At 46.4% G+C, this 15,006-nt stretch overlaps 1 protein-coding gene across 1 annotated transcript in view; it reads left to right on the top strand.

Moving 5' to 3' along the window:
• The first annotated feature begins 1,362 nt into the window (after positions 1–1,362).
• The window catches only part of KHDRBS3 (KH RNA binding domain containing, signal transduction associated 3), a 222,333-nt gene continuing 208,689 nt past the window's right edge, over positions 1,363–15,006 (top strand). The window contains exon 1 of the mRNA XM_065399700.1: positions 1,363–1,450. Within this exon, the coding sequence (XP_065255772.1) occupies positions 1,363–1,450 (88 nt within the window). The remainder of the gene's footprint in view (positions 1,451–15,006) is intronic.

Here is a 15,006-nt window from a genome sequence, read left to right as displayed (position 1 = left end):
AAGTGTATAAAAAAATATCATAAGTACCCAAAAAATCATGAGATTTAAAAAAAAAAATTGCTTTTTTAATTGGCATTCTCGTTTCTGAGCTTTTAGGGTGCACTCAGGTCATATGTTGAATCTTTTCTTTGCAACCACGAAAGCTAGAAGCATTTTCTAATGGAAAGCTGTGATTCCCACAATTACTTGTCTTCTGCAGCTGGGAGTTTAAATGAAATCTCAAATATTATGAGACTCCTGATACAATCAGGATGGTGGATAACAAGACTGTCCACAGGTGGGGAGGGATGAGTGAGTGGGGATAGCTACAGATCCCCCCCCCTTTTTTTTTTTTTTTAATAATGGGATTTTGGGAAATGTCAGGTGGTGACATTGGGAGGCAGAAGTGATGCCATTTCCATATTGGGCTGGGACTTCTCCATCTGGGAGGGAGGGTTAGCTGGAGCCCACCCTCCTAGAGTGGGGGGTGTGCATATGGAGGTGACTGGGAGAGGAGGAGATCTGAAGGGTGAAGAAAGATTTTGCTGTGTGTTTCGATGAGGCACTTAAACCCTCCCTCGTTTACTTTGTCCCCTCACACTCACCCAGCCCCTGCCTGGAGCGCTGGGTAAGGAAGACAGGCTGAGATGCTGTGGCCACCAGCACCGCCTCAGGTGCTCTCAGGGAGCAGGAGAAGAGCCTCTAACGGTTACTCCCGCCCGCACGCGCTCCCACTCCCGGGCCGCCTAGAGATCCAACCCAAACAAGACGGCGCTGAAGAGAATCAGCCAATCAGAAACCGCAGAAAGTAGCTGACTGACAGGCGAGCCTACCCAATGGGAGGCATCTTAAGAGAAGGGCAGGACCATCGTTGAGGAGGCTGAACGGCACCGCCCGCTGAGAGGATCGCGGGGGCGCGGCTAAACCGCACGAGGGCGTGGTTTGAAATGACGTGGGCGTGGCCTTTGCTTGGCGATGGGCGTGGCCTAGTGGACCCTATTTAAACCTGCTGCTCCCTGCCTCAGCAGCTGAGTCGGCGCGGAGCCGTTGCAGGTGTTGTGGGCTCGGCGGAGGCCGCTTTGGATAACGGTTGTGCGCGCGGGTTCCTCATCCCGTGGCTGCCCCCTTCCTCCGCAGCAGGGGTGGGCTTCTGCGGTTCGGCGGGTGGGGGAGGAGGGGTCCCCCTCTTGTAGGGCGGGCGTGTGGGTCTGTGGTACCCGTTGGATGCGCTCCCGGAGCCCCGGGCAGGAGGGGGCCGGAGGGAAGCGTCGCCTCGCCGCTGCCTAAGAGGATTTACTACGTCTCGGACTCCGCCTGGCGCCGGTGCCGCCGCCGCCGCCCCCTGCCGTGTGTGCAGGTCCCCCCGGCGCGCGGGAAGCGGAGATGGACGAGAAGTACCTGCCCGAGCTGATGGCGGAGAAGGACTCGCTGGACCCGTCCTTCACCCATGCGCTGCGGCTGGTGAACCAAGGTGGGCGACCCCGGGGCACGGGTGCTGGAGGGGGGACCCCCGAGGCGTGGGGAGGGGCGGCCCTTAGTTGGGGAGCGGGGCTCGCTGGGTCCGTGAGGCGCGGGCTGAGTTCCGGCGGGGCTGCCTGTTCCTGGTCCCGCTGGCTCCTCTCGGCGGCTGGCAGCCAGGTGCGGTGCCTGGTATCTCCGGCTCCTTCGGTCCCCGCACGGGCTGCCTGCCAGGGGCACCGGCTACTGCTCCGCGGCTGCCAGGTGAAAGTTATTCCGGGGGCCAAGCGCCGCTCGCTCGCTGGGGTTTGGCGGCTGGGTCGCTGTCGCCCGGCGAGACACGATCCCCAGCGGGCGTGGCGTGCACCGGAGAGAGGGTGGCTGGTGCCTTGGCACATCGCAGCCCGGGGGACGCGGTGGGAGGAGACGCACCTGCCAGGGATGTAAAATCTCCGTCCAGACGCTGTCCAGGCGGGCGGGGGGTGACTTCAGCTCTGGAGCCTTTTGTGATCGCTCTCAATAGGATGTGTCTGGTACTAGGGGTGGGGAGGAAACCGGTTCGTCTCTCTGTGGTGTGCTTGGGACGTGAAGCGTTGTCCCGGTCTGTTGACACTTGTGGGTTTGATGTTGTCGCTTTCAATTGATCTTAATAGTGATGTACATTTCTGCTAGGAGAAGGAAGCCTGACGACTTTGTGTAAAGTAACAAAAAAAAATTGGCCCCAGAGAACAATGCATATTGTAATTCCTCGCTTTGCATCTTGGCAGGGACTGATGCAGTGAAGTTCCCTTAAATACCCAAATTATTTAAAGAGTAGGCTTTTTAGAAGGAAAATATAACCCTTTTAGTGAGCAGATAGTATAGAATTGTCAAACACACCCACTTAGCTTTTATTTGAAATAAAATTAATCACCACATTTTTCTGTTTTACTTCTGTTGGATTAATGATGAACAGATGAAGATGTTCATTTAAATTACTGCAGTTTCTATTCTTGATCCATTTATAATACATTGTTCGTGTGTGTTTTTGTTTTTGGTTTTTTTGTTTTTTTCTGTTTACATTGCTGATTGGGCTTGCTCTTGTGTCTAATGAACTATGTTTTCCATTGTTACCTATTGTGCAGGCTGCTGTGTGAGAATTTGAATTATACAGTGTATCAGTGGAGTTAAGGAGGACTGGAGTTACAAAGTCAAAGAATAATAAAACCAAGTGTAATCTTCATTTTTTCAGCAAAATGACATCCATTTAACTAGCAGAATGGGAAGAATTGTTTAAGTTTGTATGCATAAGACATGTAGTCATGATTCCAGATTTTTCATGTTGCCACTGCTATGTGAAGTGTTGCTTTGGGATTATTGGGCATACATGTCTGTCAGTTTAGGCTACAAACAGTCCATAGTTAGGTTATGTATTCATATATAGTAAGAATAGATTCAGCTGCATGTGCATCATTTATCTCAAAATAGCCTTAGCTATTCCACACACAAAATTGTTCTCCTGTTGAGAATGTTTGTTAATCTCTAGGAGCTGTCCAGTATGCCAGCAAAACTAAATATTATGTTCATATTTATTCTTTCTTCAAGAAGTGGTCTTCAAACTAAGTTTTCCCACAGGAAGTCATGTATACCTTTGCAAGTAACTTCAAAAATTGAAAATGGCTCTTAAAGTCAATTTTATGCAAAATTATAATTGCATAAAATTCTGCTTTAGGCAATCTGTGGTGATTGAAAAAAGTGATTTCTAAGCATCAAATAAAGTCAATTAGCAACAGTAAATTGAAAAATAATCTGTTTAAAATGGTCACTAGTATTTTCAGAAATATCTATTGCCTAAATATTAAAGAAGAAAGTATAGTGTAAATTATGCAGTGTGTGTGTTCAGCTATAATTCTGGGGAAATGTCTGAATGGTGAACATCTTTATGATGGGTAGATGACTTTAAAACATTCATAAAATATGCTGAGGTAATATGGTACAAAATTCACAAATCATGGTAGTCCAGATTTATTACTAAATCAATTCACTAGTTAAATTTTAAAAATGAAAATAGAGTATGCACCTTGACCTCATTGCTGAAATTATTGGAAGGCTATACTGGTATTTGCTTCATTACATTCATTGATATATATCCAAGTTACAAATGTTGTTAAAGATTGGCATAGCTTGTTTTGCAGTGTGCTAGGAAATAATTTCTCCTTTTAAATTTAAGGACTAACAAAGTGTTGCTAAAATGGTCTGTATTATAGTTGACTAATGCACATAATCTCAATTGCAAAATGCAAATGCCATGACATTTTCAGCTTGATACTCTAAAATAATGGAAAGTTTGCCCCCCCCCCCCAAAAAAAAACCTTATTTGAAGGAATTTTTTTCTTTGTAAAAAGTTTCCTGTTAATTTAAGGTAAAATCATTTGAGAAGGAAAATCTTAGTGTAAATCAAGTTTTCTGATACTGTGAATAAGTATAGTTGTTAAATATGTGCTTAAATTTTATTTTAATGACTGATAGAAGTTGATAAAACTTACAACTATATACTGTCCTCAAACATCATGACAGTTATTCACTTTTCAGTTAGACTTCTGAGCAAAGATTGAGAATAGAGTATCTTCCAGATTTTATAAATCTGTGTGTGTATATAACTGATCCTTTTTCATGAAGTTATAGGGATCTTTAACTAATGTACTTAACTGTGGGTCTGAAGTTTGATGACACAGTAAATTAACTAGAATTAATACCTAGGGCTTGTCCCTTGGTATGTTTTTATTGATTACCAGGGTCACATCTATTTCTAATCATGTTTCCTGGTACAGTAGTTTTAGTATCTATATATACCCGGTGCTCTTTTAGCTCATACCACTAAAACGTGGATGGTGTTCTCAGTAGGACGTTAGTATTGCATCTTATATTTATGTAGATTTTGTTGTTTGGCTTCAGATCTAATTTCTGTGCTGTTAAAGTCACAAAGACTTAGAGATGTTCTATCCATTTATCTTTTGAAATGTAAGCTCCTAAAATAAAAGCATAATAACTACTAATTTACTGCTCCAATTTAAAATCTGGTTTATGTAACCTTAACTATTTAAACTCATCTGAGTTGAGGGCTGGCCTCACAGACAGTTGTATAATCTAGTGTTTTGAAGCTGCTGCTGACTAAAACAAATGTAATATGTAGGGTATCTGCTTGTCTTAAAATAATATAAAAAAATCCTATTATTACAGTGACTTCAGAAGTTAATAGCTCTTGAACCTATTTTTCTCAATTATAGCAGGCTATGATCTTGGTAAAATGGAAGGTTTTCTTTTGTCTACCTGAACTTCTAATTTTGGTGGTTTTGTACTACGTATGTTGAGAAGCTGAGGGTATGTCTACACTACGAAATTAGGTCGAATTAATAGAAGCCGGTTTTATAGAAATCGGTTGTATACAGCCGATTGTGTGTGTCCCCACATAAAATGCTCTAAGTGCTCTAGTCGGCGGACCGCGTCCACAGTACCGAGGCTAGCGTCGACTTCCGGAGCATTGCACTATGGGTAGCTATCCCACAGTTCCCGCAGTCTCCGCCGCCCATTGGAATTCTGGGTTGCGATCCCAATGCCCGAATGATGCAAAACAGTGTCGCGGGGGGGTTCTGGGTACATGTCGTCAGGCCCCTCCCCCTCCATCACAGCAACGGCAGACAATAGATTCGTGCCTTTTTACCTGGGTTACCTGTGCTGACAACATACCACAGCAAGCATGGAGCCCGCTCAGCTCAGCTCACGGTCACCATATGTCATCTGGGTGCCGGCAGACGTGGGACTGCATTGCTACGCAGTAGCAGCTAACTACCTTTTGGCGGTAGACGGTGCAGCATGACTGGTAGCCTTCATCAGCGATCTGGGTGCTGGCAGCTGTGGGGCTGGCAGCCGTAGGCTGCATTGCACCAGCCCTTGCCTTTTGCCTTTTGGCAGTAGATGGTTTATTACGACTGGTAACCGTCCTCATCGTACAGCAGTGGCTGTCAATCATGGGCACCTGGCCAGACATGGTCAGTCCAGCAGTGGCTGGAACTCCATATGTCCCCCAGTCCCCCATCCTGCTGCCTTCACAATGACGATGATGGCTATCAGTCGTAGTATGCCATTTTCTGCCAAGCGCCCTGTTGGCTCATCGCACATTAGCAGAGTCTTCCCTGAGCAGCAGATCGTGCAATAGGCCTGAAGGCTACTGCCAAGCGCCCAGTATTTGCTGCCAAGCACCCAGAAGATGCCGAGGGCTATCAGTCATGCTGCACCGTCGTCTTAAGATGTAAAAAATAGATTTGTTCTGTATTCATTTGCTTCCCCCCTCCTTCCGTCAAATCAACGTCCTGCTAAACCCAGGCTTTTGAGTTCAATCTTTGGGGGGGCCATTCTGTGTGACAGTTGTTTGTGTTTCTCCCTGATGCACAGCCACCTTTCTTGATTTTAATTCCCTGTACCTGTACGCCATATCGTCACTCGCCCCTCCCTCCCTCCTTCCCCTGGTCCGTCAGATACTAGTTTCGCGCCTTTTTCAGACCAGACGCCATAGCTAGCACTGGGATCATGGAGCCCGCTCAGATCACCGCGGCAATTATAAGCACTATGAACACCACGCGCATTGTCCTGGAGTATATGCAGAGCCAGGACATGCCAAAGCAAAACCAGGACCAGCCGAGGAGGCGATTGCAGCGCGGCCACGAGAGTGATGAGGAAATTGACATGGACGTAGACCTCTCACAAGGCACAGGCCCCAGCAATGTGCAAATCATGGTGTTACTGGGGCAGGTTCATGCCGTGGAACGCCGATTCTGGGCCCGGGAAACGATCACAGACTGGTGGGACCGCATCGTGCTGCAGGTGTGGGACAATTCCCAGTGGCTGCAAAACTTTCGCATGCGTAAGGGCACTTTCATGGAACTTTGTGACTTGCTTTCCCCTGCCCTGAAGCGCCAGAATACCAAGATGAGAGCAGCCCTCACAGTTGAGAAGCAAGTGGCAATAGCCCTGTGGAAGCTTGCAACGCCAGACAGCTACCGATCAGTCGAAGCAATTTGGAGTGGGCAAATCTACTGTGGGGGCTGCTGTGATCCAAGTTGCCAGGGCAATGAGAGACCTGGTGATATCAAGGGTAGTGACTCTGCGAAACGTGCAGACCATAGTGGATGGCTTTGTTGCAATGGGATTCCCAAACTGTGGTGGGGCCATAGACGGAACCCATATCCCTATTTTGGCACCGGAGCACCAAGCCACCGAGTACATAAACCGCAAGGGGTACTTTTCAATGCTGCTGCAAGCCCTGGTGGATCACAAGGGACGTTTCACCAACATCAACGTGGGATGGCCGGGAAGGGTACATGATGCTCGCGTCTTCAGGCACTCTGCTCTGTTTCGAAAGCTGGAGGAAGGGACTTTCTTCCCGGACCAGAAAATAACCGTTGGGGATGTTGAAATGCCTATCGTGATCCTTGGGGACCCAGCCTACCCCTTAATGCCATGGCTCATGAAGCCGTACACAGGCAGCCTGGACAGGAGTCAGGACCTGTTCAACTACAGGCTGAGCAAGTGCCGAATGGTGGTGGAATGTGCATTTGGGCGTTTAAAAGCGCGCTGGCGCAGCTTACTGACTCGCTCAGACCTTAGCGAAAAGAATATCGCCATTGTTATTGCTGCTTGCTGTGCGCTCCACAATATCTGTGAGAGTAAGGGGGAGACATTTATGGTGGGGTGGGAGGTTGAGGCAAATCGCCTGGCCGCTGATTACGTGCAGCCAGACACCAGGGCGGTTAGAGGAGCACAGTATGGCGCGGTGCGCATCAGAGAAGCTTTGAAAACTAGTTTTGTGACTGCCCAGGCTACGGTGTGAAACTTCTGTTTTGTTTCTCCTTGATGAACCCTCCGCCCCTCCCCCCCCCCCCACCCGGTTAACTCTACTTCCCTGTAAACCAACCACCCCACCCTCCCCTACCCTCCCCCCTGTGAGCACCACTTGCAGAGGCAATAAAGTCATTGTTTCTTCACGTTCATGCATTCTTTATTAATTCATCACACAACTAGGGGGATAATTGCAAAGGTAGCCTGGGATGGGTGGGGGAGGAGGGAAGGAAAAGGACACACTGCAGTTTAAAACTTTAACTCTTATTGAAGGCCAGCCTTCTGATGCTAGGGCAATCATCTGGGGTGGAGTGACTGGGTGGCTGGAGGCCCCCCCACCGTGTTCTTGGGCGTCTGGGTGAGGAGGCTATGGAACTTGGGGAGGAGGGCTGTTGGTTACACAGGGGCTGTAGCGGCGGTCTCTGCTCCTGCTGCCTTTCCTGCAGCTCAACCATACGCTGGAGCATATCAGTTTGATGCTCCAGCAGCCGGAGCATCGACTCTTGCCTTCTGTCTGCGAGCTGACGCCACCTATTATCTTCAGCCCGCAACTTGCTCTGTTCATCCCGCGATTCAGCACGCCACCTCTCCTCTCGTTCATATTGGGCTTTTCTATAATCAGTCATTGACTGCCTCCACGCATTCTGCTGTGCTCTGTCAGCGTCGGAGGCAGTCTGTAGTTCTGTAAACATGTCATCACGTGTCCTTCGCTTCCTCTTCCTAATCTTCACTAGTCTCTGTGAAGGAGAAGGGAGAGGTGGTTAAAAAAGACACATTTTAGAGAACAATGGGTACACGTTAAATTTTGCTGTTCACATTACACAGCTTTTGTTACAAGGTCGCATTTTTCCTCTTATATTGAGGGCCTGCCGGTTTGGTGTGAGAGATCACTCACGCAGTGCCAGGCCACAGATTTCAGCTTGCAGGCAGCCATGGTAAGACAGTCTTTTGGCTTTTTTAACCTTCTTAACATGTGGGAATGGTTTCAAACAGTAGTGCTCTCATTTCCCATACCAAGCACCCGTTGGGTTGGCCATTTAAAATGGGTTTGCAATGTAAAAGGAGGGGCTGCGGTTTCAGGGTTAACGTGCAGCACAAACCCAACTAATTCCCCTCCCCCACACCCAATTCTCTGGGATGATCACTTCACCCCTCCCCCCCACCGCGTGGCTAACAGCGGGGAATATTCCCGTTCAGCAGAGCAGGAACGGGCACCTCTGAATGTCCCCTTAATAAAATCACCCCATTTCAACCAGGTGACAGTGAATGATATCACTCTCCTGAGGATAACAAAGAGAGATAAGGAATGGATGTTGTCTGCATGCCAGCAAACACCAGGACCATACGCTGCCATGCTTTGTTATGCAATGATTCCAGACTACGTGCTACTGGCCTGGCGTGGTAAAGTGTCCTACCATGGCGGACGGGATAAGGCAGCCCTCCCCAGTAACCTTTTGCAAAGGCTTTGGGAGTACATGAAGGAGAGCTTTCTGGAGATGTCCCTGGAGGATTTCCGCTCCATCCCCATACACGTTAACAGACTTTTCCAGTAGCTGTACTGGCCGCGATTGCCAGGGCAAATTAATCATTAAACACGCTTGCTTTTAAGCCATGTGTAATATTTACAAAGGTACACTCACCAGAGGTCCCCTGTGTGCCCTCAAGGTCTTCGTTGAGTTCGGGGGTTACTGGTTCCAGGTCCAGGGTGACAAACATATCCTGGCTGTTGGGGAAACCGGTTTCTCCGCTTCCTTGCAGCTGTGAGCTATCTACATTTCCTCCATCCTCCTCTTCCGAACCCTCTTCCCTGTGTGTTTCTCCAGTGAGGGAGTCATAGCACACAGTTGGGGTAGTGGTGGCTGCACCCCCTAGAATGGCATGCAGCTCCGCGTAGAAGCGGCATGTTTGCGGCTCAGCCCCGGACCTTCCGTTTGCTTCTCTGGCTTTGTGGTAGGCTTGCCTTAGCTCCTTAATTTTCACGCGGCACTGCTGTGCGTCCCTGTTATGGCCTCTGTCCTTCATGGCCTTGGAGACCTTTTCTAATATTTTGCCATTTCGTTTACTGCTTCGGAGTTCAGCCAGCACTGATTCATCTCCCCATATGGCGAGCAGATCTCGTACCTCCCGTTCTGTCCATGCTGGAGCTCTTTTGCGATCCTGGGACTCCATCACGGTTACCTGTGCTGATGAACTCTGCGTGGTCACCTGTGCTCTCCACGCTGAGCAAACAGGAAATGAAATTCAAACGTTCGCGGGGCTTTTCCTGTCTACCTGGCCAGTGCATCTGAGTTGAGAGTGCTGTCCAGAGCGGTCACAATGAAGCACTGTGGGATAGCTCCCGGAGGCCAATAACGTCGAATTCTGTCCACACTACCCCAATTCCGACCCCCTAAGGCCGATTTTTATCGCTAATCCCCTCGTCGGAGGTGGAGTAAAGAAACCGGTTTAAAGGGCCCTTTAAGTCGAAAGAAAGGGCTGCGTCGTGTGAACATGTCCAGGCTTAATTCGATTTAACGCGGCTAAAGTCGACCTAAACTCGTAGTGTAGACCAGGCCTGAGTTAACTTCCCTTTCTTATAATTGTTCAGGAATCATAAAATCTAAACAGGTCATTATTTTTGCTTATTTGAAAGTAATAGAAGTTTAATTCTTACCCATTCAGTAACACTGATATTTTTTATTTTTTTCCCAAATGGTGCAATAATCAAAATTGGGATTTGGGTTGCAAAAATGAACTATACAATAACTTAACCAGTTTAATTATTGTAAAACATTTGTAATTTTAAGTTTTGCCAAATCAACATCAAAGATTGTGTGTCTTATGAATATGCTCCACTCTGTGGAAAGGCAAACCTATTTTGATGAATAAAGCCAATTTACCTAAAACTTTCAGGATCACTTCTTGAGACTTACTGAGCAGCATCAGTCAATCAATATTGGAAAAATCACCAAACAAAGCTCAAAAGGGCTGAAATAAGTGCAATTTTTCAGTACATACGAGAGCACAATAATATTCACAAATGTCTTGCCATGTTGAAATTGAGTATCAAGAGGGAATTGAGAAGCTTCCCTGTGCCTGTACTTTCAATATCTGCCAATTATAGTCTCCACATGGTAATACACAATAGTATACTGAGATTTTTCTAGTGGCAGATGAAAAATCATAAACCATACAGAAACTATGTATGCTTTCTTGGTCTCAAGGTTTAGTTACAGAACTCTGTAAACTACAGAGCATAATGAACATTGGGATTGGGGGCGGGGGGAGTACTAAACTTTGTTTCTCTGTAGTATTTCAGAATTAATGTTTGCTTGGCAAAAAGCATTTGCTGGCATTGAGCATACTGATGGAATTGAAATGAGCACCTACATATTTGTTGCCTACCTACATACTCATTAACTTCATTGCTTGCTACTTTCAATTGCTATAAAGCAGTAATCTTCTCAGATTGTTTCCCCCAAAATGTGAGGCCTCCAATGGCTTTAACAGAATTTTCACAAATATAAATGGGGAAAAAAAGGTTATTTGTCGAAGTGCTGTGTTAAACTAGTATTGGAGCAATCCACTACTGCTTAAATTTGGTAGAACAGTAGGGGTCCTTCTTCAGGAGGTAATGAGAATATATTGTCACAGTTCTGCTCTGAATCAGATCTTTATTTACTTTTCTACTTGAGCAAAACATATTAAGCCTGTTTACTGTAATACAATTAGCTTTCTTTCTATAAACGTAGTTAAGTTTGTGATAAAAGAAAGTCAGACACACAGGTGAACTTTTCATATACTTAATAAATTTTCAGTCCTGAAAGGATTAATATGTAGCTGTTAAGTACCAGGAATAAAACATTCTGGCTAGTTCTAACCTACATATAGTAGGCCTTCCTGGAGAATAAGAGCTCTGGTGCCTTTCCCATGGAGGTTAGATCATGTGGGGAAAAATCAAGGTGGTGGGGAATCCCCTACCCCCATGTAAGAGCGTGCAACTCAGTTATGCATTTTTTTCCATGTTTGTAGCATTTGGGAACTGCTATTTTGATAGAGAAATGAAATACATTTTTGGATTTAGAAGCTGAAATTTTCAAGAAAAGGTTCCTAGAAATTGTTTTTTACAATCGCCATAATCAAAGGCATTAGATACAGCTTTCATCTTAAGCTATTGCCATGGTAAGGTTAATCACACAGAGGGAAGTGTTATTTAAAATCTCTGTAGCATAAGTGACTTGTCAGTCATTGTATTAAAACTTTGTGGGTAGAACAACTTTAATATGCAATGGTTACATCTGCTCGTTACCACATATGGAAACAGAATGAGTTGAAGATGGCAGCAGTAAGTTGCTGCTGGTTAAAATAAAATAAAATCTCTCTATAGCAAAGCAATGCACTTGAAGGTGTGAAGATTTATAGCAATTATTTTCTGAAGTGAGGGTGAACTTTCATAGGCTTCATAGCTGAATTTATCACCAGGTTTTTGAAATTAATTTTACATCTGCTACTAGAAATACTTTCTTAAAGCTGTACAACTCTAATCTAGTGCTTTTTAGATTAGGTTGCCTAACTTGTTTTCTACCTGTGGACATGTCACTGTTGTCAAAAGTTCAGTTACTCTTTCTTGATGTACAATTCGGTGCCCTTTATCAAGCGGGGTGTTGTGTTTGCAAGGCTGACTGTCTTTCAGATTGTACATAATATACATTTGTGAATGTAAATACTAGAGGGGCTGACATAATACCTATTAAACTATTTGGTAGTTCAGTAACTAGGGCTTGTCTAAACTACAAAATTAAGTTAACTTTATCTAATTTGACCTCGAGCCCCCGAATTAATGAAGTCGATTGTGCGTGGCCACGCCATGCTCATTGTCTTGATGGAGCAATGAGAAGCAGCACCTGCATCAATGCACAAAGCAGTGCATCGTGGGTTGCTATCCCAAAGTGCAATTTGCCACAGTGTGTTTTGGGAAGTTTGTGCAATGCCTCATGGGACCAAAACATAGTTGCAGAGGAGAATGGGAACATTGTGTCAGCATCCCATGATGCACTGTGCTCCCTCCCTCATATCAACAGCAAACAACTCAGTGGTTTTTGCGCCTTAAAACCACTGTGCGTACGCCATAACCCCAGAAGCATGGAGCCTGCTCAGTTGTGCACTCTTACTGTGAGCATCTCAAACACCTCGCGCCTTCTACAGGATTTCCAGAGCCGAAGTAGGACCCGCTACGTGGAACATAGCAATGTCCTGCAAGCAGTGCTGCTGTAGGCCAGGGAATAAAACAATTCCCAGTTGCTGCTGGCAGTCCCAGAGCAGCTGCACTCTGAGCACGTTTCTGGTCCCATGAAACAAGCACTGACTGCTGGTGGGACTGCATCTTTTGCAGGTATGGGATGTCAAGCAGTGGCTGCAGAACTTCCGAATGCCCTGCAGTTCAACAACACAAAAATGAGCTGTTCTGACAGTGGAGAAACGAGAGGTGGTTGCTATTTGGAAGCTTGTAACACCGGACAGTTACCGGTCAGTGGGGAATCAATTTGGAGTAGGTAAATCAACCGTGGGAGCTGCTGTGCTCTAAGTGTGCAGGGCCATTAGTCAACTTCTGCTACGAAGGGTAGTGAGTCTGGGAAACGGAAGGACATAGTGGATGGTTTTGCCACGATGGGGTTCCCTAATTGCAGTGGGGTGATAGATGGCATGCATATCCCCATCTTGGTACCAGACCACCTTGCCAAAGAGTACATAAACCAAAAGGAATACTTTTCAATGGTGTTGCAAGCGCTGGTGGATCACAGGGGGTATTTCACCAGCATCAACATAGGATGGTCGGGAAAGGCTCATGACGCATCTTTAGGAACTTGGGTCTGTTCAAAAAGCTGCAATCTGGGACTTTCTTTCCAGACCACAGAATTAACATTGGTGACGTTGAGATGCTTATAGTTATCCTGGGCAACCTAGCCTACCCCTTGCTCCCATGGCTCATAAAGCCATACTCTGGCTGTCTGGACAGCAGTAAGGAACGGTTCAACAATAGGCTCAGCAAGTGCAGAATAGTGGTTGAATGTGCCTTTGGTCGTTTGAAAGGGCACTAGAGAAGCTTATTAACAAGGTTGGACCTTAGTGAGGAGAACATCTCCTCGGTTACAGCTGCCTGCTGTGTGCTCCATAATATCTGTGGGAAAGGGGGGAAAAAGGCGGAAAATTTTCTGCAGGGGTGGGCAGTTGAGATAAATTGCATGGCAGCCATTTTTGAGCAGCCAGACACCAGGGCAATAAGAGCACAGCAAGGGGCGCTGTGTATCTGTGAGGCTTTGAAAAGCTGTTTCAGTAATGAGTCAGAGTAATGGGAGCTGCTTGTCTGCATTATGCTTTCCCAAACCTTCACCTGGCTTGTGTCACTGTACCTGTAAAGCCAACCCCCGACCCAAGCCCACTGATTCTACTCAACAAAGAACATTTATTTCTCAAATCCATTTACTTTATTTAATAAACATAAGGAGGGAGAAGCGAGAGAAGCTAACCATGGGGGGAAAGGGGTTGTAAAGTTGGAACGGCAGAAACATTTTCAGCTGTGTAACATACCACCACATTCCAGACCATCAAAGGTCTGTGAATGGGCACCTTCTTTTCCTTGTACCCTCCCCCCCCCCCCCCGAGTTAAGTGAAAGGGACATTTTGCCCATGCCTCATGGAACACTTGGGGGAGGGTGATTCTGCACCAGGCAATGCTGGCTGTCCATCAGGGTGTGCAGAGGGACTCTACCCTCCTGCTTCTGTTCCTGCAGTTCAACCAGATGCCTCAATGTGTCTGCTTCATCCCTCATAATCCAAAGCATCTTATCCTGCACCACACACTCTCGCTCATTGAGCGCTTTCCTGCTCTCCATGTCTAGCTTCAGACAATGAAATCCTCCATGCTCTCAGCTCTGTGTCAGCAGCCCCAGAGGCATTCATTATCTCAGTGAACATGTCCTCCCATGTTCTTTCTCCTTCTGAAAGCAGACTTTCGGTGATTAGGTGTTGATGACCTGCCAAAGGACACATTTCCAGTTGTCGGGGGGAGGGAGGTGTGGGGGAGAAATAAAGGAGCCATTGTATATGAATAAAATGTTTCCATAGCAAGGCCATTTTCATAAAAAAACAACAAAATCCCTTATTACATTAGGTGCAAACCATAACATAATCAGAATCCATAACCGTTCACTGTGCCGTTTTGCTGTTCCAGCCGTGGGGCATATGTGCGCCCCCCCCCAGTCACTGGTCACTGCTTTTAATGAAGTTTTATGGCAGGCTCATGTCAGGAGCGCAGGTAGCTAGTCGAACAATGGTTCTTTCCCATAGAACCATGGGAAGCTGTTTACAAATGGGGCAGAGGAAACGTTTTCACTTCCAAATTGTGGAATCTTTCATGTGGGGCCCCAGTCCCCATCAGCCACTTTAAATTATTTGCTGATCCATGCCAAGCACAGTAAAGCCACATTAGTGGCTGCATGGTTTGGCGATCCAGAATGTGGGGGGTGGGGTGGGTGGAATGGGTCTACATGCCTTTATTTTCTGTGTAATAGCACTCTTAATTATGACCTCCACCGTTTCCCCAGGTTACCCTATGTGATATCAGTCTCCTGAGGGTAACAGAGGCGGAAAGGAAGGAGATGCTGCAAGCGTCTGGGTATAAACCCGCTCCCTATGCTGTGTACCGCAATGATGTCA

Source organism: Emys orbicularis, chromosome 2 (assembly GCF_028017835.1).
Source record: "Emys orbicularis isolate rEmyOrb1 chromosome 2, rEmyOrb1.hap1, whole genome shotgun sequence".
Lineage (NCBI taxonomy): Eukaryota > Metazoa > Chordata > Testudines > Emydidae > Emys > Emys orbicularis.
This window is presented reverse-complemented; position numbering and strand designations above follow the sequence as displayed.